Source organism: Scyliorhinus torazame, chromosome 15 (genome assembly GCF_047496885.1).
Source record: "Scyliorhinus torazame isolate Kashiwa2021f chromosome 15, sScyTor2.1, whole genome shotgun sequence".
NCBI lineage: Eukaryota > Metazoa > Chordata > Chondrichthyes > Carcharhiniformes > Scyliorhinidae > Scyliorhinus > Scyliorhinus torazame.
The window spans coordinates 210,845,014-210,867,878 of record NC_092721.1 but is presented as its reverse complement, the minus strand read 5'-3'; the positions used below and the strand labels follow the sequence as shown (position 1 = coordinate 210,867,878).

The following is a 22,865-nucleotide window of genomic DNA, read 5'->3' as shown; positions in this document are numbered from 1 at the left end:
CGATTGAACCCCTGGCTATGGCACTGAGAGAGTCGAGGAACTGGAGGGGGTTGGTGCGGGGTGGGGAGGAGCATAGGGTGTCGCTCTATGAGGACGACCTGCTGCTGTATGTGGCGGACCCGGTGGGAGGAATGCCAGAGGTAATGAGGATCCTTAGGGAATTCGGGGACTTTTCGGGGTACAAGCTCAATATGGGGAAGAGCGAGCTGTTCGTAGTTCAGCTAGGGCTCAGGAGAGGGGGATTGGCGAGCTCACACTAAAAAGGGCGGAGAGGAGTTTCAGGTATTTGGGAGTCCAGGTGGCCAGGAGCTGGGGGGCCCTGCATAGGCTTAACTTTACAAGGCTGGTGGAGCAAATGGAGGAGGAGTTCAAGAGGTGGGACGCGTTGCCGCTGTCCCTGGCGGGTAGGGTGCAGTCACTCAAAATGATGGTGCTCCCAAGGTTTTTGTTCCTGTTCCAGTGCCTCCCCGTGTTTATCCCGAAGGCTATTTTCAGGCGGGTTAACAGGAGTATAATGGGGTTTGTGTGGGCGCGAGGGACTCCGAGGGTGAGAAGGGTGTTCCTGGAGCGGAGTAGAGATAGGGGGGGGCTGGCGCTGCCCAACCTCTGTGGGTACTACTGGGCCGCCAATGCGACGATGGTGCGCAAGTGGGTGATGGAGGGGGAGGGGGCTGCATGGAAGAGGCTGGAGACGGCGTCCTGTGTGGGTACGCGTCTGGGGGCGCTGGCAACGGCACCGCTGCCGCTCCCTCCAAGGAGGTATACCACGAGCCCGGTGGTGGTGGCGGCCCTCAAAATTTTGGGGCAGTGGAGGCGGCATAGGGGGGAAGTTAGGGCCTCGGCGTGGACCCCATTACGGGGGAACCACCGGTTCGCCCCAGGAAGAACAGGTGGAGGGTTTGCGGGGTGGCACAGGGCAGGGATACGAAAGTTGGGGGACCTGTTTGTGGACGGGAAGTTCGCGAGCTTGGGTGAGCTGGAGGAGAAGTATGGGCTCCCCCCGGGGAACACCTTCAGGTACTTACAGGTAAGGGTGTTTGCCAGACGGCAGGTGGTGGAATTCCCGCGGCTACTGCCACACACAGTACAGGACAGGGTGCTCTCGGGGGGGTGGGTGGGAGTGGGGAAGATCTCGGAAACTTACCAGGTGATGCAGGAAGAGGAGGAGGCCTCGAGGTGGAGTTGAAAGGTAAGTGGGAGGAGGAGTTGGGAGAGGAGATCGAAGAGGGGACGTGGGCAGACGCCCTAGGGAGGGTGAACTCTTCCTCTTCATGTGCGAGGCTCAGCCTCATACAGTTTAAGGTGCTGCACAGGGCACACATGACCGGGACAAGGATGAGCCGGTTCTTTAGGGGTGAGGACAGGTGTGTTAGGTGCTCAGGGAGCCCAGCAAATCACACCCATATGTTCTGGGCATGCTCGGCGCTGGAGGAATTTTGGAAGGGCGTAGCGAGGACGGTGTCGAGGGTGGTAGGATCCAGGGTCAAACCGGGCTGGGGGCTCGCAATATTTGGGGTGGCAGAGGAGCTGGGAGTGCAGGGGGCGAAAGAGGCCGGAATTCTGGCCTTTGCGTCCCTGGTAGCCCGGCGGAGGATTCTCCTTCAGTGGAAAGATGCGAGGCCCCCGAGCGTGGAATCCTGGATCAGCGATATGGCAGGGTTCATTAAATTGGAGAGGGTGAAATTCGCCTTGAGAGGGTCGGTACAAGGGTTCTTTAGGCGGTGGCAACCGTTCTTAGACTTCCTGGCAGAACAATAGACATTGGTCAATGGCAGCAGCAGCTCGGGGCGGGGGGGGGGTTACTTTATTTTTGTTGATGTTATTTACACTGGAGGGTCTGAGGGGGTGTATACACCTGTGGTGTTAAGTCGGGGTGTTAATGTTAATTTATTATTTAGGCACGGGGGGGAGGGGTTTGGGGGGTTGCTTTTTTAGATTGTGTTTTGTACTAAACCCTGTTGGGTTCTTTTTTCTTTCTCATTGTGTTATTGATATTTTATGAAAACCTTTAATAAAAATTATTTTTAAAAAATAAAATAAAGGAGGACCCCCTATCACTGTGAATGTACGCGGGGAAACCGAACAGTGTAAAGATACCCTGGAGGGCCTTGATGACGGTGGTTGCGGTCATGTCTGGGCAGGGGATGGCGAAAGGGAACCGGGAGTACTCATCAATCACGTTCAGGAAATACGTGTTGCGGTCGGTGGAGGGGAGGGGGCCTTTGAAATCCATGCTGAGGCGTTCAAAGGGACGGGAAGCCTTTATCAGGTGCGCCCTCTCTGGCCGGTAGAAGTGCGGTTTGCACTCCGCGCAGATTTGGCAGTCCCTGGTGACTGTCCTGACCTCCTCGATGGAGTAGGGCAGGTTGCGGGTCTTGATGAAGTGGAAGAAACGAGTGCCCCCGGGTGGCAGAGGTCCTCGTGGAGGGCTCGGAGGCGGTCCACTTGTGCAGTGGCACAAGTGCCGCGGGACAGGGCATCAGGAGGCTCGTTCAGCTTCCCCGGACGGTACAAGATCTCGTAGCTGAAGGTGGAGAGTTCTATCCTCCACCGCAAGATCTTGTTGTTTTTAATCTTGCCCCGCTGTGCATTATCGAACATGAAGGCAACCGACCGTTCGTCCGTGAGGAGAGTGAATCTCCTGCCGGCCAGGTAATGCCTCCAATGTCTCACAGCTTCCACTATGGCTTGTGCCTCTTTTTCGACCGAGGAGTGGCGAATTTCGGAAGCATGGAGGGTACGGGAGAAGAAAGCCACGGGCCTGCCCGATTGGTTGAGGGTGGCCGCCAGAGCTACTTCGGACGCATCGCTCTCGACCTGGAAGGGGAAGGACTTGTCGATGCTCCGGTTTCCTCCCACAGTCCAAAGATGTGCGGGTTAGGTGAATTGGCCAATGATAAATTGCCCTTAATGTCCAAATTGCCCTTGGTGTTGGGTGGAGGTGTTGAGTTTGGGTAGGGTGCTCTTTCCAAGAGCCGGTGCAGACTCAAAGGGCCTAATGGCCTCCTTCTGCACTGTAAATTCAATGATAATCTATGATTAATCTTGGACAAAGGTTCGGCACAACATCGTGGGCCGAAGGGCCTGTTCTGTGCTGTATTTTTCTATGTTCTATGTTCTATGATGGTGCGCATCGTGGCTTTTGCAATGCCTGCTTTGATGCGGCTGAAGGCCTGGCGGGCCTCTGTCGACAGGGGGAAGGTTGTGGACTGGATTAGGGGTCGGGCTTTGTCTGCGTAGTTAGGGACCCACTGGGCGTAGTAACTGAAAAACCCTAGGCAGCGCTTCAGGGCGTTGGGGCAGTGAGGGAGGGGGAACTCTATAAGGGGGCGTATGCGTTCGGGGTCGGGGCCTATAACTCCATTTCGCACTATGTAGTCGAGGATGGCTAGGCGGTCGGTGCTAAACACGCATTTATCCTTATTGTATGTCAGATTAAGGATTTTTGCGGTCTGGAGAAATTTGCGGAGGTTAGTGTCGTGGTCCTGCTGGTCATGGCCGCAGATGGTGACGTTATCCAGATACGGGAACGTTGCGCGTAAGCCGTACCGATCAACCATTCGGTCCATCTCTCGCTGGAAGACCGAGACCCCATTAGTGACACCAAAGGGAACCCTTAAAAATTGATAGAGCCACCCATCTGCTTCGAAGGCAGTGTACTGGCGGTCACTAGTGCGGAGGGGTAGCTGGTGGTAGGCAGACTTGAGATCCACCGTGGAGAAGACCTTGCGATCCTGTTTCCCAGGTCGGCTAGACGGGGGAGAGGGTACGCGTCCAGCTGCGTAAACCTGTTGATGGTCTGGCTGTAGTCAATGACCATCCTATGCTTCTCCCCGGTCTTTACCACCACTACTTGAGCCCTCCAGGGACTGTTGCTCGCTTCGATGACCCCTTCCCTCAGCAGCCTTTGGACCTCTGACCTGATGAAGGTCCGGTCCTGGGCACTGTACCGTCTGCTCCTGGTGGCGACGGGTTTGCAATCCGGGGTGAGGTTCGCAAGCAGGGAAGGCGGGTCGACACTAAGGGTCGTGAGGCCGCAGACAGTAAGGGGAGGTATAGGGCTGCCAAATTTAAAAGTCAGGCTTTGCAGATGGCATTGGAAGTCCAGCCCCAGGAGGGTAGCCGCGCAGAGGTGTGGCAGGACATACAGGCGGAAATTGTTGAATTTCCTGCCTTGGACAGTGAGGTTCGCTAGGCAGAACCCCTTTATCTCCACCGCGTGTGACCCGGAGGCCATGGAGATCCTTTGGTTTACAGGGTGGGTAACAAGTGAACAAGCCTTACCGTGTCGGGGTGGACAAAGCTTTCCGTGCTCCCAGAGTCGATCAGGCAAGATGTCTCGTGGCCGTTGATGAAAACCGTCGTTGTTGCTGTTGCGAGTGTCCGGGGTCGACTTTGGTCCAGTGTCACCGAGGCCAGATGAAGCAGTTGCGAGTTCTGATCGGGCAGCGTGTAGACGGCCGTGCTGGGGGCCTGGGGCCCCATCCAAGATGGCGTCAACCATGGGTCGCACATGGTGTCCGGGGATGAAGAAGATGGCGGCAGCGATGGACAAAATGGCAGCGCCCACCCGTCCAGCGTTGAGTCCGGGGGGCAAGATGGCCACGCCCGTGGGTCGCATGTGGCCCTGGGATAGGGGGGGTGGCGGTGAGCGCTGGCCGGTCGGGGCCTGAAGGGAGGGTTGCCGCAGCGGTCCATAGTCGCTGGAGACCGCGGCCACGGCGCGGGCCTGGCAGACCCCCACAAAGTGGCACTTCTTGCCGCACCCTTTGCAGGTGGCGGTGTGGGCCGGGCAGCGCGGGCGGGGATTATTCGCCTGCCCGCAGAAGAAACAGCGGGGCCCGGCGGTGTTAGCGGACCGTCTCGCAGCGCAGGCCAGCGAGGTCAGGGGGAAGGTCTGTGGGGCTGCCGCTGCGGGGTGCCACGCAGCCCAGGGGGCTGCCGCCCGGGCGGGCGCATAGGACCGCACGTTTTTGTAGGCAACGTCCATGGTCCGTGCCAGGGCCCGTGCCTCTCTGAGTCCCAGAGTGTCCCTTTCTAGCAGTCTTCGGCGGATATCTGAGGAGCTCATACCTGCTACGAAAACCTCCCTGATTAAAAGGTCCGTGTGCTCGCTCCCCGAAACCTGCGGGCAGCCACAGTTTCGGCCCAGCACCAGTAGCGCCCGGTAAAAATCTTCCAACGATTACCCGGGGCTTTGCTGTCTTGGAGCAAGCAGGTGACGTGCGTAGACCTGATTTACAGGGTGGATATAATGTCCTTCCCACAGTTCGATCGTGGCATCATAGTTCTCCCCCTCCTCGATAAGGGTATAGATCCCAGGGCTGACCCTTGAGCGCAGGAGATGCATTTTCTGTCCTTCTGAGGGGGTGCCTCCGGCCGTCTCGAGGTAGCCTTTAAAGCATGCCAGCCAGTGTTTAAATATTGCAGCCGAGTTCTCCGCGTGGGGGCTGAGATGAAGGCACTCCGGTTTGATTCGGAGATCCATCCTTCCAGCTGAAGTCTAGTCGATTAAATTGATGCGCAATCAATTACACTCAAGACGAAGTGATTCCATAACTGAGGCTTTAATCTACTAGAACTTGTTCCCCAGCAGCTTCGGTACAGAAAGTGAAGGCTGCTGGGACGGCACCGGTTCTTATACCCCGCCTTCAGGGCGGAGCTACGCAATACAGCCAATGGTTATCTCCTGGGTTCAGCCAATGATCATCAGCCTCTTAGGTACAGCAATACCTGGTACTACCACAGACACACAGACAGAGAGACACACAGACAGAGAGAGAGAGACACACAGACAGAGAGAGAGACACACACAGACACAGAGAGACACACAGACACAGAGAGAGAAACACAGATAGAGAGACACAGCCAGAGAGAGAGAGACACAGACAGAGAGAGAGACACAGACAGAGAGAGAGAGACACACAGACAGAGAGAGAGACACAGTCAGAGAGAGAGACACACACAGACAGAGAGAGACACACAGACAGAGAGAGAGAAACACAGATAGAGAGAGAGACACAGACACAGAGAGACACAGACAGAGAGAGAGAGACACACAGCCAGAGAGAGAGACACAGACAGAGAGAGAGAGATGCAGACAGAGAGAGAGAGACACAGACACAGAGAGAGTGACACAGACAGAGAGAGACACACAGACACAGAGAGAGTCACAGACAGAGAGAGACACAGACCGAGAGAGAGACACAGCCAGGGAGAGAGAGACACAGACAGAGAGAGAGAGACGCAGACAGAGAGAGAGAGACACAGACACAGAGAGAGACAGAGACAGAGAGAGAGAGACAGAGACAGAGAGAGAGAGAGAGACACACAGACAGAGAGAGAGACACAGAGAGAGACAGAGACAGAGAGAGAGAGACAGAGACAGAGAGAGACACAGACAGAGAGAGAGAGACACAGACACAGAGAGAGACACACACAGACAGAGAGAGAGAGACACAGACAGAGAGAGAGAGACACAGACAGAGAGAGACACACAGAGAGAGAGAGACAAAGTCACAGATACCACTTATCTTCACAAACTGCACTCCGGATTTCTCCCGCTGACTGTGGGGCACGAAGATTCTCCTGATCCACCAGCTCCCTTCATTCCGACCCATTTCTGGTCCATGGATCCATCCACCAGCCCCACCAGTGGAGTCTCACTTTTTTGAATCTCTCCTGCACCATTTTTCATCAAAACCTCCATCCCAGGTGGAGAAACAGTCCGCAAATCCCACCTTGAGCGGGAGCTGTCAAATGTGCGACCACTCTCTCCATAGCTACCACCGAAAGAGCCCACAACTCCACCCTCTCCTCGTAACCCAGTAACCCCCACCTAATCTTTGGACACAAAGGGGAAATGACCAATCCACCTAACCCGCACAGCTTTGGACTACTTGTAGGGGATTCAGCAATGGTAAATGTGTGGGATTCAGTGGTGATTGTGGGGATTCAGTGGGGATTGTGGGGATTCAGTGATGATTGTGGGGATTCAGTGGTGACTGTGAGGATTCAGTGGTGATTGTGGGGATTCAGTGGTGATTGTGGGGATTCAGTGGTGATTGTGGAGATTCAGTGATAATTGAGGGGATTCAGTGGTGCTTGTGGGGATTCAGTGGTAATTGAGGGGATTCAGTAGTGATTGTAGGGGATTCAGTGGTGATTGTGGAGATTCAGTGATAATTGAGGGGATTCAGTGGTGCTTGTGGGGATTCAGTGGTAATTGAGGGGATTCAGTAGTGATTGTGGGGATTCAGTGGTGATTGTGGGGGATTCAGTGGTAATTGAGGGGATTCAGTGGTGATTGTGGGGGATTCAGTGGTGATTGTGGGGATTCAGTGGTGATTCAGTGGCGATTGCGGGGATTCAATGGTGATTGTGGGGATTCAGTGGTGATTGTGGAGATTCAGTGGTGATTGTGGAGATTCACTGGTGATTGTGTGGATTCAGTGGTGATTGTGGTAATTGTGGGGTTTCAGTGGTGATTGTGGGGATTCAGTGGTGATTGTGGGGATTCAGTGGTGATTGTGGGGATTCAGTGGTAATTGTGGGGATTCAGTGGGGATTGTGAGGATTCAGTGGTGATTGTAGGGATTCAATGGTGATTGTGAGGATTCAGTGGTAATTGTGGGGATTCAGTGGTGATTGTAGAAATTCAGTGGTGATTGTGAAGATTCAGTGGTAATTGTGGGGATTCAGTGGTAATTGTGAGGAATCAGTGGTGATTGTGAGGATTCAGTGGTGATTGTGAGGATTCAGTGGTGATTGTGAGGATTCAGTGGTGATTGTGGGGGATTCAGCGGTGGCGATGTCATTGAATGTCAAGTACTCTCTTTGATTTTTCTGCCACATTGGACTCTGACTAAATGCTGCATTCTGCTGGATACCTGGTAACCATGGATACGGTAACAGGTGAGCTTACCTTGAAGAAAAGCATCCTGTCATGATGTCCAGTGGCGTGCTTGTGGTGGATACGGAGCGCGGCGTCAATGTGAGTTGGCAGGAGGGGCCAGGTATTATTGATAAATTCAGCAGAACCATTGAAACCTTTCCACAGGAACTCATCTGTTAAACAGGAAACGATGGAGAGAGAACAGTCGGTCTTTTATAATTCTCGCAACATCAAAACGTTCTTGAGGAAAAAAACTGCGGATGCTGGAATCTGAATCAAAACCAGAGCTAGCTGGAAACCCTCAGGAGTTCTGGCAGCTTCTACTTGGGGAGAAGCAACATTTGCCCATCGAGTCCTAGACTTTCAAAACATTCTTATTTCAGGGCAATGGTCGAGTAGAAGGTGCAAAGGTTTTTTTTATTCATTTACAGGACGTGGGAGTCGCTGGTTAGACCAGCATTTATTGCCCATCCCTAGTTGCCCTCGAGAAGGTGTTGGTGAGCTGCCTTCTTGAACCCGCTGCAGTCCCTGAGGTGTAGGTACACCCACCGTGCTGTTGGGGAGAGAGTTCCAGGATTTTGCTCCAGCGACAATTAAGGAAATCACTTAAAATCTGCGCCCTCTCGTTCTCGATCCTTTTACCAGCAGGAACAGTTTCTCCCCGTCTACTCTGTCCAGCCCCCTCATGATTTCTAACATTTCTAACAAATCTCCTCAGTCTTCTTCTCTCCCAGGAGAATAGTCCCATCCTCTCCAATCTCTCCTCATAACTGGAGTTTCTCATCCCTGGAACCATTCTTGTGAACCTCTTCCACACTCTCTCCAATCCGTTCACATCCTTTCTGTAGTGCGACCCCCACAACTGTGCATAATTCTCCAGCTGAGGTCTAACGAGTGTGTTATATCCCTCGATCTCACCTACCCACCTTCTCCTCTTGTATGTTTGCATGAGGTCACTGTACCAGAGGTATTGACAGTCCTGGGCAGTATTATTTATTTGTATTTTGCATTTCCATCTTGCACAGTATTTTGTTCTTGTCTCACTGTTTGGCCTCAGCACTAAATGAAACGTTTGCTGGGATCTCCTGAAAGTGGGACACAGGAATTATGTGGCGACAGTAAGAGGGATGCGTTGTTTTGACTGGGAGAGTAACAATGTGAGGAAATTGTGCTCCCAAGTCTTACCTCGGAAATAGAAGATAACTCCTTGTTCATCCGGAGTGATTGCATCAAATCCGAGGCCATCACAGCGATCAGGAAAACCTGAAGAAATAATTCATAAATACTTCATGAAAAGAGGCTAAACCCCAGAAATGGCCAAATTGGACCACACCGATGTGAGAGTTAAAGCACGCGAAGATGTTTTCCATTCCCTGGTGTAGGCTCAATATTCTTCTCTTTTCATCAGGAATGAGGAAAATTACAGAGGAAGTTTGACTGAAGGTGGATAAACCACCTGGACCGGATGGACTACACCCCAGGGTTCTCAAAGAGATAGCTGAGGAGATTGTGGAGGCATTGGTGATGATCTTTCAGGAATCACTGGAGGCAGGAAGGGTCCCAGAGGACTGGAAAGCGGCTAATGTAACACCGCTGTTTAAGAAGGGAGGGAGGCAAAAAAATGGGAAATTATAGGCCGGTTAGCCTGACTTCGGTCATTGGTAAGATTTTAGAGTCTGTTATTAAAGATGAGATTGCGGAGTACTTGGAAGTGCATGGTGGGACTGAGTCAGCACGGCTTCGTCAACGGGAGGTCATGTCTGACAAATTTGTTAGTTCTTTGAGGAAGTAACAAGGAAGTTAGATAAAGGAGAACCAGTGGACGTGATTTATTTAGATTTCCAGAAGGCCTTAGACAAGGTGCTGCATAGGAGACTGTTAAATAAGTTAAGAGCCCATGGTGTTCAGGGTAATATCCTGGCATGGATAGAGGATTGGCTGACTGGCAGAAGGCAGAGAGTGGGGATAAAGGGGTCTTTTTCAGGATGGCAGCCGGTGACTAGGGGTGTGCTTCAGGGGTCTGTGCTGGGACCACAACTTTTCACAATATACATTAATGATCTGGAAGAAGGGGCAGCACGGTGGTGCAGTGGTTAGCACTGCTGCCTCACGGCGCCGAGGTCCCAGGTTCGACCCCGGCTCCGGGTCACTGTCAGTGTAGAGTTTACACATTCTCCCTGTGTTTGCGTGGGTTTCGCCCCCACAACCCAAAGATGTGCAGGGTAGGTGAATTGGCCACGCTAAATTGCCCCTTCATTGGAAAAAATGAAATGGGTACTCTAAATTTTTTTTTCTTAAATAAAAAAAATAACAAGCTGGAAGAAAGAACTGAAGGCACTATTGCTAGGTTTACAGATGATACCAAGATCTGTAGAGGGACAGGTAGCATTGAGGAAGCAGGTGGGCTGCAGAAGGACTTGGACAGGCTAGGAGAGTGGGCAATGAAGTGGCAGATGGAATACAATGTGGAAAAGTGTGAGGTTATGCACTTTGGAAGGAGGAATTTAGGCAGAGGCTATTTTCTAAATTGGGAAATGTTTCAGAAGCACAAAGGGACTCGGGAGTGTTTGCTTTTTGGTTGATTGATTTATTTATTGTCCCGTACCGAAGTACAGTGAAAAGTATTTTTCTGTGGCCGAGGAACGTACACAGTACGTACATAGTAGACAAAAAGAATAATCAACAGAGAACATTGACGAATGGTACATCGACAAACAGTGATTGGTTACAGTGCGGAACAAGGGGCCAAACAAAGCAGATACATGAGCAAGAGCAGCATAGGGCGTCGTGAATAGTGTTCATACAGGGAACAGTTCAGTCCGAGGGGGAGTCGTTGAGGAGTCTAGTAGCTGTGGGGAAGAAGCTTTTCCTATGTCCTGATGTGTGAGTCTTCAGATTCTCTTAAGGTTAACGGGCAGGTTCAGTTGGGAGTTAGGAAGGCAAATGCACCTTGCTACAGAGGCAGAGGCAGGAGGGGGGGGGGGGGGGGTTTGGCGGTGCCGAACTTGCTTCATTATTATTGGGCGGCTAATGTGGACAAGGTGGTGGGAAGGAGAAGGGGTAGAGTGGGTTAGGATGGAGGAGGAATCTTGTAAGAGGTCTAGTTTGAGGGCTATGGTGACGGCAGCATTGCCAATGGCTCCGAGTAGGTATTCAGGGAGCCCAGTGGTGCAGTCCACGGTGAAGATATGGAATCAGCTGAGGAGGCATTTTGCGGTGGAAGGGATGTCGGTGCTAACGCCGCTGAGCGAGAATCATGGGTTTGAGCCGGGGGGGGGGGGGGGGGTGGATAGTGTATACAGGAGGTGGAGGGAAGCGGGGCTGGTCAAGGTGAGGGATTTGTATTTGGAGGAAGGGTTCGCCAGTCTGGGAGAGCTAAGGGAGAGGGTAGAGCTGCCGAGGGGGAGTGAGTTCAGGTATCTGCAGGTTAGGGACTTTGCACAAAATGCCTGGAATGGGTTCCCTAAATTGCCGGGATACACCCTGCTGGAGCGACTGCTGCTCCCGGATGTGGGAGGGGAGGGAAGAATTGGGGATATATATAAGTGGCTGGGGGAGCAGGGAGGCGAGCGGGTGGTGAAGATCAAGGAGAAATGGGAAGCGGAGTTGGGAATGGAGATCAATTGGGGAGTATGGAGTGAGGCACTGCGAAGGGTAAACGGGACCTCCTCTTGTGCAAGGATGAGCCTGATACAGTTTAAGGTGGTGCACAGGGTGCATATGACTCGGGCGAGAATGAGTAGGTTCTTTCAGAGGGTAGCGGATGAGTGTGAGAGGTGTGGGCGGGGGCCAGCGAATCACACGCACATGTTTTGGGGTTGTGAAAAATTGGGGAGATTCTGGGCGGGAGTGTTCGCGGTCTTAGCCAGGATAGTGGAGGAGGGAGTGGACCCGGACTCTTTGGTGGCGATATTTGGGGTTTCAGAGAAGCTGGAGCTCAGGGAGAGGAGGAAGGCCGATGTTATGGCCTTTGTGTCTCTGATTGCACAGCGGTGAATTTTACTGGAGTGACGGTCGGCATCGCCACCGGGGGTTGCGGACGGTTGGGCGACCTGTACGACTTTCTGTGGCTGGAGAAGAGAAAGTCTGAGTTAAGGGGCTCAGCAGAGGGGTCTGAGCAAAGCTGGGGAATGTTTGTGACCATGTTGTTCGTCGCCGGGGGTGAGGTGGAGGTGGAGGGGGGGTGAAAAAGGGGGGGGGAAATTGTACAAACTGTATGGTTGATTGTTGGGAAGCATGTTTCCTGGGTGTGGTTTGATACATGTTTGTAATCAAATACATTTAAAAAAAAGAATCTTCCTGGAGTGAAATTAGAAAACAATTCTACACACAGAGTTTGGAACTCTTACACAAAGATCAATTATTAATTGTGAAGCTGAGATTGATAGGTTTTGTTAACCAATGGCATTAAAGGTAACAGGGGGAAGGAGGGTCAACCACGAGCTCGCTGAATGCTGGAGTGAATCGAGTGGTTAAATTGCCTCCGCCTCCTGTTCCTAGCGGTGTGGAGGAGGACAGCAGGGTGGGTACTCACCTGGAATACTGTGCTGTGGGTGGTGCGGACTCATTTCATGATGCATGATGTTTGATGAACTCTTCATCCTAGAATTAAACAACAAATCACTTTAACACAGTTGGTCTCCTTCAATTCTTCTTCTCTCACTTTCTCTTCTGGATTTCCTGAACCCTCTGCTCAGGACATGCCGTGAGCTCTGGCCAGATATCATCGCTGGCTGGCCCCTCCCCAGTACCTGGCCAGATATCATCGCTGGCTGGCCCCTCCCCAGTACCTGGCCAGATATCATCGCTGGCTGGCCCCTCCCCAGTACCTGGCCCGATATCATCGCTGGCTGGCCCCTCCCCAGTACCTGGCCAGATATCATCGCTGGCTGGCCCCTCCCCAGTACCTGGCCAGATATCATCGGTGGCTGGCCCCTCCCCAGTACCTGGCCAGATATCATCGCTGGCTGGCCCCTCCCCAGTACCTGGCCAGATATCATCGCTGGCTGGCCCCTCCCCAGTACCTGGCCCGATATCATCGCTGGCTGGCCCCTCCCCAGTACCTGGCCAGATATCATCGCTGGCTGGCCCCTCCCCAGTACCTGGTCAGATATCATCGCTGGCTGGCCCCTCCCCAGTACCTGGCCCGATATCATCGCTGGCTGGCCCCTCCCCAGTACCTGGCCCAATATCATCGCTGGCTGGCCCCTCCCCAGTACCTGGCCCAATATCATCGCTGGCTGGCCCCTCCCCAGTACCTGGCCAGATATCATCGCTGGCTGGCCCCTCCCCAGTACCTGGTCAGATATCATCGCTGGCTGGCCCCTCCCCAGTACCTGGCCCGATATCATCGCTGGCTGGCCCCTCCCCAGTACCTGGCCCAATATCATCGCTGGCTGGCCCCCCTCCCCAGTACCTGGTCAGATATCATCGCTGGCTGGCCCCTCCCCAGTACCTGGCCCGATATCATCGCTGGCTGGCCCCTCCCCAGTACCTGGCCCAATGTCATCGCTGGCTGGCCCCTCCCCAGTACCTGGCCCAATATCATCGCTGGCTGGCCCCTCCCCAGTACCTGGCCAGATATCATCGCTGGCTGGCCCCTCCCCAGTACCTGGCCCAATATCATCGCTGGCTGGCCCCTCCCCAGTACCTGGCCCAATATCATCGCTGGCTGGCCCCTCCCCAGTCCCTGGCCCAATATCATTGCTGGCTGGCCCCTCCCCAGTACCTGGCCAGATATCATCACTGGCTGGCCCCTCCCCAGTACCTGGCCAGATATCATCACTGGCTGGCCCCTCCCCAGTACCTGGCCAGATATCATCACTGGCTGGCCCCTCCCCAGTACCTGGCCAGATATCATCACTGGCTGGCCCCTCCCCAGTACCTGGCCAGATATCATCACTGGCTGGCCCCTCCCCAGTACCTGGCCAGATATCATCACTGGCTGGCCCCTCCCCAGTACCTGGCCAGATATCATCACTGGCTGGCCCCTCCCCAGTACCTGGCCAGATATCATCACTGGCTGGCCCCTCCCCAGTACCTGGCCAGATATCATCACTGGCTGGCCCCTCCCCAGTACCTGACTGAAATGTGGATTCTTCATTGTGTGAGGCTAGGCAGTGACAAATTGGCTGGCTGTTCGACCAAGGCCATCATCACCTGTCCTTACTCAGATTCATTCTGGGTTAAACAATGGGGACATAGTCACTCGGGTTTACAACTTTACGGCCTGCTGCAATTGAGATCCCCCCAGAGATTCACCTTCTTTATTCACTTAATCAACCTACTCTGTTACTTCATTAAAGAATTCAGACACATTAGAAATGATTCAGATTCACTTCCGGGTGCGGCGATGACCAGCTGAGTCGCACGTTTCGGCAGCTCCCTGCGAAACGGACTTTTGGGCTCTTGATAGGAGCCCCAACGGCAATTTTGACGGCTAAAAACACTGTGCGGTAAACCAGAAGGGAATCCCCCCTGGATACGGATGGAAAAAGGAGGCGAGAGTGGCCAGATTGCGGTGGATCCTTTAGAACAGCGGCAAGGAAGGCAAGCAAAAACCAAGATGGCGTCGGAAGGTGGCAGTTTAACATGGGGCCCTGAACAACAAGAGTTCTTGAAATGCTGTGTGGAAGAGATCAAAAAGGAAATGAAGAAAGAGCTGTTGGCCCCGATACTACAGGCGATCGAAGGGCTAAAGGAGGAACAAAAGACCCAGGAGCGGGAGCTTCGGGTCGTGAAGGCAAAGGCAGCCGAGAATGAGGACGATATACAGGGCCTGGTAGTGAAGACGGAGACGCAGGAGGCACATCAGAAACGATGTGTGGAAAGGTTGGAGGCACTGGAAAACAACGCAAGGAGGAACAACCTGAGGATTCTTGGTCTTCCTGAAGGTGTGGAGGGAGCGGACGTCGGGGCATATGTGAGCACGATGCTGCACTCGTTAATGGGAGCGGAGGTCCCGGCGGGTCCGTTGGAGGTGGAGGGAGCATACCGAGTGATGGCGCGAGGACCGAGAGCAGGAGAAATTTCCAGAGCCATAGTGGTGAGATTCCTCCGGTTTAAGGATAGAGAAATGGTCCTTAGATGGGCGAAGAAAACTCGGAGCAGTAAATGGGAGAACGCGGTGATCCGCGTTTATCAAGACTGGAGTGCGGAGGTGGCGAGAAGGAGGGCGAGCTTTAATCGGGCCAAGGCGGTGCTTCATAAAAAGATTGGAATGCTGCAACCGGCAAGACTGTGGGTCACATATCGAGGGAGGCACCACTACTTTGAGACGGCGGATGAAGCGTGGACTTTTATTGTGGAAGAAAAACTGGAATGAGCGGGTTATTAAAAAGAACGTTCGAACAAAGTGGTGGGGCGAATGTGGGGGGCAAAGAGGGGTTTTATGTACTAATCCTGCGATGTGGTAACTTTTCTCTCTCCCACAGGTGGTGATGGGGGGAGGAGGGGAGGTGGAGGAGATGGGGCGTTGGCCATTGGGGGCGGGGCCAAGGGAGAAGCGCGGGCTTGGTTCCCGCGCTATGATAATCATGGCGGGAATAGAGAAGCAGGAAGGAGGGGGCGTCGCACGGTGCGAGCCGAGGTCACGGGGGGAAGCCGAGGTCAGCCAGAGTTTGCTGACTTCTGGGAGCAACATGGGGGGAGTAATTACGCTAGCGGGGGATCTAGCGGGGGGAATTACTGGGTTGCTGCTGCTGGGGAGAGGGGGGAGCTGGTATGGGAGAGGATGGGCGGGGGGGCACCGCCTGGGGGAGATACAGCTGCGTGGGAACCGGGTGAGGAGCTGGAAAAAGGTGATGGCTAATCGACAAGGGGGGGGGGGGTAGGAAGCCCCCCAACCCGGCTGATCACGTGGAACGTGGGAGGGCTGAACGGGCCGATAAAGAGTGCATGGGTACTCGCACACCTTAAGAAACTTAAGGCAGATGTGGTTATGTTACAGGAAACGCACCTGAAACTGATAGACCAGGTTAGGCTACGCAAAGGATGGGTGGGGCAGGTGTTCCATTCGGAGCTAGATGCGAAAAACAGGGGGGTGGCTATATTAGTGGGGAAGCGGGTAATGTTCGAGGCAAAGACTATAGTGGCGAATAACGGGGGCAGATACGTGATGGTGAGTGGCAAACTACAGGGGGAGACGGTGGTTTTGGTAAACGTATATGCCCCGAACTGGGATGATGCCAATTTTATGAGGCGGATGCTAGGACGCATTCCGGACCTAGAGGTGGGAAAGCTGATAATGGGGGGAGATTTTAATACGGTGTTGGAACCAGGGCTGGATAGGTCGAAGTCCAGGACTGGAAGGAGGCCGGCAGCAGCCAAGGTACTTAAAGATTTTATGGAGCAGATGGGAGGTGTAGACCCGTGGAGATTTAGCAGACCTAGGAGTAAGGAGTTCTCGTTTTTCTCCTATGTCCATAAAGTCTACTCGCGAATAGACTTTTTTGTGCTGGATAGGGCATCGATCCTGAAGGTGAGGGGAACGGAGTATACGGCTATAGCCATTTCGGATCACGCTCCACACTGGGTGGACTTGGAGATAGGGGAGGAAACAGGAGGGCGCCCACCCTGGAGAATGGACATGGGACTAATGGCAGATGAGGGTGTGTGTCTAAGGGTGAGGGGGTGCATTGAAAAGTACTTGGAACTCAATGATAATGGGGAGGTCCAGGTGGGAGTGGTCTGGGAGGCGTTGAAGGCGGTGGTTAGAGGGGAGCTGATATCAATAAGGGCACATAAAGGGAAGCAGGAGAGTAAGGAACGGGAGCGGTTGCTGCAAGAACTTTTGAGGGTGGACAGACAATATGCGGAAGCACCGGAGGAGGGACTGTACAGGGAAAGGCAAAGGCTACATGTAGAATTTGACTTGCTGACTACAGGCACTGCAGAGGCACAATGGAGGAAGGCACAGGGTGTACAGTACGAATATGGGGAGAAGGCGAGCAGGTTGCTGGCACACCAATTGAGGAAAAGGGGAGCAGCGAGGGAAATAGGGGGAGTGAGGGATGAGGAAGGAGAGATGGAGCGGGGAGCGGAGAGAGTGAATGGAGTGTTCAAGACATTTTATAAAAAATTATATGAAGCTCAACCCCCGGATGGGAGGGAGAGAATGATGGGCTTCTTGGATCGGCTGGAATTTCCCACGGTGGAAGAGCAGGAAAGGGTGGGACTGGGAGCACAGATCGAGGTAGAAGAAGTGGTGAAAGGAATTAGGAGCATGCAGGCGGGAAAGGCCCCGGGACCGGATGGATTCCCAGTCGAATTCTATAGAAAATATGTGGACTTGCTCGCCCCGGTACTGACGAGGACCTTTAATGAGGCAAAGGAAAGGGGACAACTGCCCCCGACTATGTCTGAAGCAACGATATCGCTTCTCTTAAAGAAGGAAAAGGACCCGCTACAATGCGGGTCCTATAGACCTATTTCCCTCCTAAATGTAGATGCCAAGGTCCTGGCCAAGGTAATGGCAATGAGAATAGAGGAATGTGTCCCGGGGGTGGTCCACGAGGACCAAACTGGGTTTGTGAAGGGGAGACAGCTGAACACGAATATACGGAGGTTGTTAGGGGTAATGATGATGGCCCCACCAGAGGGAGAAACGGAGATAGTAGTGGCGATGGATGCCGAGAAAGCATTTGATAGAGTGGAGTGGGATTATTTGTGGGAGGTGTTGAGGAGATTTGGTTTTGGAGAGGGGTATGTTAGATGGGTGCAGCTGTTGTTTTGGGCCCCAGTGGCGAGCGTGGTCACGAATGGACGGGGATCTGCATATTTTCGGTCTGTCCCCATTATTGTTTGCACTGGCGATTGAGCCCCTGGCGATAGCGTTGAGGGGTTCCAAGAAGTGGAGGGGAGTACTTAGGGGAGGAGAAGAGCACCGGGTATCTTTGTATGCAGACGATTTGCTACTATACGTGGCGGACCCGGCGGAGGGGATGCCAGAAATAATGCGGATACTTGGGGAGTTTGGGGATTTTTCAGGGTATAAATTGAACATGGGGAAAAGTGAGTTGTTTGTGGTGCATCCAGGGGAGCAGAGTAGAGAAATAGAGGACCTACCGTTGAGGAAGGTAACAAGGGACTTTCGTTACCTGGGGATCCAGATAGCTAAGAATTGGGGCACATTGCACAGGTTAAATTTAACGCGGTTGGTGGAACAGATGGAGGAGGATTTCAAGAGATGGGATATGGTAGCCCTGTCAATGGCAGGGAGGGTGCAGGCGGTTAAGATGGTGGTCCTCCCGAGATTCCTCTTTGTGTTTCAGTGCCTCCCGGTGGTGATCACGAAGGCTTTTTTAAAAAGGATTGAAAAGAGCATCATGGGTTTTGTGTGGGCCGGGAAGACCCCGAGAGTGAGGAAGGGATTCTTACAGCGTAGCAGGGATAGGGGGGGGCTGGCACTACCGAGCCTAAGTGAGTATTATTGGGCCGCTAATATTTAAATGGTGAGTAAGTGGATGGGAGAGGAGGAGGGAGCGGCGTGGAAGAGATTAGAGAGGGCGTCCTGTAGGGGGACTAGCCTACAGGCTATGGTGACAGCCCCATTGCCGTTCTCACCGAGGAACTACACCACAAGCCCGGTGGTGGTGGCTACACTGAAGATTTGGGGACAGTGGAGACGGCATAGGGGAAAGACTGGAGCCTTGGGGGGGTCCCCGATAAGAAACAACCATAGGTTTGCCCCGGGGGGAATGGATGGGGGATATGGAATGTGGCAAAGAGCAGGAATAACGCAACTGAAAGATCTGTTTGTGGATGGGAAGTTCGCGAGTCTGGGAGCGCTGACCGAGAAATATGGGTTGCCCCAAGGGAATGCATTCAGGTATATGCAACTGAGGGCTTTTGCGAGGCAACAGGTGAGGGAATTCCCGCAGCTCCCGACACAAGAGGTGCAGGACAGAGTGATCTCAAAGACATGGGTGGGGGATGGTAAGGTGTCAGATATATATAGGGAAATGAGGGACGAAGGGGAGACTATGGTAGATGAACTGAAAGGGAAATGGGAAGAAGAGCTGGGGGAGGAGATCGAGGAGGGGCTGTGGGCAGATGCCCTAAGCAGGGTAAACTCGTCGTCCTCGTGTGCCAGGCTAAGCCTGATTCAGTTTAAGGTATTACACAGGGCGCATATGACTGGAGCACGGCTCAGTAAATTTTTTGGGGTGGAGGATAGGTGTGCGAGGTGCTCGAGAAGCCCAGCGAATCATACCCATATGTTTTGGTCATGCCCGGCACTACAGGGGTTTTGGATGGGGGTGACAAAGGTGCTTTCAAAAGTAGTAGGGGTCCGGGTCGAACCAAGCTGGGGGTTGGCTATATTTGGGGTTGCACAAGAGCCGGGAGTGCAGGAGGCGAGAGAGGCCGATGTTTTGGCCTTTGCGTCCCTAGTAGCCCGGCGCAGGATATTGCTAATGTGGAAAGAAGCCAAGCCCCCGGGGGTGGAGACCTGGATAAATGACATGGCGGGGTTTATAAAGCTAGAGCGGATTAAGTTCGTCCTAAGGGGGTCGGCTCAAGGGTTCACCAGGCGGTGGCAACCGTTCGTCGAATACCTCGCAGAAAGATAGATGGAATGGGAAAAAGAAGGCAGCAGCAGCAGCCCAGGATCGGGGGGGGGAGGAGGAACCAGAAGGACTCTCAGGGTTGTTAATATATACTGTATAGTATGTATAGGTCGTTGCTACAGATAATTATATATTGGACTGTTAAATTATATTTTTGGAGAGTGTTACTTGTGATAAGGCAGTTGCCAATTAGGGCTAGTTTTCATTTTTGTTATTTATTATTTATTCATTTTCTGTTTATAAAATAGGTCATTGTTATTTGTGTTGTTATAATATTGTGTAAAGGATGCACAATGTACTGTGTTGGTTGACCAAAAATTTTCAATAAAATATTTAATTAAAAAAAAGAAATGATTCAGATTTCTGCTGAATCACACCAAGTGAGACTTCATTCTGTCCTTGACCTTGGTGTGCATTACTTTTTCTATTGCTACCATTAAACTGACTTACCAGAAGTTTCCAGTTTCTCTTAATTCCCTTTTGTTGGACAATGCTGCAACATTTTAACGGTGGCACAGAGGTTAGCACTGTTGCCTCACAACGCCAGCGATCCGGGTTCAATTCCGGCCTCGGGTGACGATGTGGAGTCTGCACATCCTCCCCGTGTTGGCGTGGGTTTCCTCCGGGTTCTCCGGTTTCCTCCCACAGTCCAAAGATGTGCAGGTTAGGTGGATTGGCCACGCTAAATTACCCCTTTCATAGAAGTTTCTTAGAATTTACAGTGCAGAAGGAGGCCATTCGGCCCATCGAATCTGCACCGGCTCTTGGAAAGAGCACCTTACCCAAGGTCAACACCTCCACCCTATCCCCATAACCCAGTAGCCCCACCCAACACCAAGGGCAATTTTGGAACCTAAGGGCAATTAATCATGGCCAATCCACCTTACCTGCACATCTTTGGACTGTGGGAGGAAACCGGAGCACCCGGAGGAAACCCACGCACACACGGGGAGGATGTGCAGACTCCGCACAGACAGTGACCCAAGCCGGAATCGAACCTGGAACCCTGGAGCTGTGAAGCAATTGTGCTATCCACAATGCTACCGTGCTGCCCTTAGTGTCTAAAGGTTAGATGGGTTAGGGAGGAGGCATGGGCGTGGGTAGGATGCTCTTTTGGAGGGTTGGTGAGGGTTTGATGGGCTGAATGGCCTGCTTTTGCACTGTAGGGATTCGATGATTTTCAATTCTGCAAAGATTTTATGGCTCCATTCTCAATTTATTGCTTTACTGCCGAGAGAGAGAGCAGCAGACACTCCATAGCAGCCTCTTCCTACCCAGTCTTCATCTTACCCTGTCAACATCTTCTGTCCCTTTCTCCTTCATGTTTATCCAACTTCCGCTTAAATATATCGACACGATTCACCTCAGCTTCTCCCTGTGGGAGTGAGTTCCACATTCTCCCCACTCCCTCACTCTGCATTAGTAACATAACTACTGCCCCAGTCCAGCTCAAAAGGAATGCACCTCATGAAGAGCCTTTGCAGAGACTCCAGCAAACAATCCAGAAGATAACTAGTCACTCGCTAATCTCTGATGTATCTATCCATTGTCTAACTGTTTTAGACAATTCAAATGAAGCCAATTTGATCTGTTAATTTGGATTGAAATTGTACAAAAATAAACACCCCTGAGTATCTTCATTCAATTGTTTAACTCAGACAACCAGATATTCTGTTGTATGCCTCAGTAATAATAATCGCTTATTGTCACAAATAGGCTTCAGTGAACTTCTGCACTGTAAATTCTATGAAACTTACTCTGAAAAGCCCCTAGTTGCCACATTCCGGCGCCTGTTCGGGGAGGCCGGTACGGGAATTGCACCCGCGCTGCTGGCCTTGTTCTGCATTACAAGCCAGCTGTTTAGCCCGCTGTGCTAAACCAGCCCCAGGTGGTTTAGTCCCAGGTGACCATTGGTTGCTTTCCCCTTTGAGGGGAGAACTGATCGGTGATGAGTTAACCTGAGGGTCACCACACCTCAGGCGAGGGGCAAGAGGGTGAGGCCTTCATGAATAACCTCAGCCGGTACGGGGATTGAACCCACGCTGCTGACCTCGCTCTGCATCACAAACCAGCTGTCCAGCCCGCTGAGCTACACCAGCCCTCAGTTGCACACTGGACAATGAACTACGTCCCTTCCAATAATTGAAGACTGCAACATGCCATTCTGCAGAAACTGCACCAATACAATACTCACAAGGGGAAAGGCAGGCCGAGAATCAGAGACCAGCACACACACAGTCCTCCCAATAGACACTTCATTGTCACTCAGTAGCTCTGTGCCCGCACTGAGTGTTGTGGAGTTTATATATCCGGCCAACACAGCCTTTTTTCAAAACAAACACAAGGCAAAATCCCACAGCAGCAGAGGTCAGTGTCAGAACAAACAGTCCCTCGCTCCAGACTCTTTCGAAAGGCCTTTTGATAAAGTTTCGTAAATCAGATTTGTTCACAAAATCGATTTCTGAGGTTAAAAGGGCAGAAGCATGCAGGCAATTTGCCAAGGTGCAAAACGTGTTGGTGAATAACTCCTTCTTCAGGCCGGAGGGGATGGCACATAATGCTGTCCAGGCCACCGTTCTTTCTGGTGAATATTAATGCACTGACAGTTGACATGGAAGTCAGAATGCAGTAAACAATGAGGAGGGCACGGCCTGGTGAAACAGACAGACAAATTAAATTTAGCACAGAGAAGTGATGCATTTTAGAAACAAGAGTGAGGAGAGACAATAGGGAGTACAATTCTGAAAGGGGTGCAGGAGCTGAGCGACCTGGGGTATATGTGCATGTGATTAAAGGTGGCAGGACAGGTTGGGAGAGTGGTGAATAAAGCATATCGGGCGAGATTCCCTGGCTTCCTGCGGCATGTTTCTTGGTGGCAGGAGGTGGGCTGGCATTGAGGAATCTTCTGGACCTGGAAAATCGCGCCGGCCTTAACAGCCGGGTGATCCCGGCCAGTGCATTCTGGGCTTTATTTATAGCAGCAGAGAATACACAAGCAAGGCAGTTACGTTCAACTTGCATAAAACGCTGGTGTGTTCTCAACTGAGGCATTGCACGCGGTTCTGGTGGCGCACTCTAGGAAAGATGTGAAGACCTCGGGAAGGTGCAGAGGAGATTCATCAGAATGTGATCAGGGCTGAGGGACTTGAGTGAATGTGGCGAGAGAGGAGGAGTTGGAATTGTTCTCCTTTCAGCAGAGGAGGGGAGATTTAATCGAGCTGTTCAAAATAATGAGAGGTTTTAGTAGAGTACATTAGGGGAAAGTGTTTCCAGTGACTGGAAGATACTAGTTTATAGATAGCTGACGAAAAAGGCGAAGGGAGAAGTGATTTTTTTTACACAGCAAGTTGTTGTGACCGGGACGTTCTGCCTGAAAGCTCAGTGGAAACAGCTTCAATCGCAAC

The 22,865-nt window shown here is 52.4% G+C and overlaps 1 protein-coding gene across 1 annotated transcript in view; it reads right to left on the bottom strand.

Moving 5' to 3' along the window:
* hpxa (hemopexin a) overlaps positions 1-21,830 on the bottom strand; it is a 116,957-nt gene extending 95,127 nt beyond the window's left edge. The window contains exons 1-4 of the mRNA XM_072477552.1: positions 21,656-21,830; positions 12,429-12,496; positions 9,080-9,157; positions 7,925-8,067 (exon numbers count right to left, since the gene is read on the bottom strand). Coding sequence (XP_072333653.1) covers positions 7,925-8,067; positions 9,080-9,157; positions 12,429-12,496; positions 21,656-21,720 — 354 coding nt within the window. The 5' untranslated portion in view covers positions 21,721-21,830. The remainder of the gene's footprint in view (positions 1-7,924; positions 8,068-9,079; positions 9,158-12,428; positions 12,497-21,655) is intronic.
* Between the last annotated feature and the right edge of the window lie 1,035 nt (positions 21,831-22,865).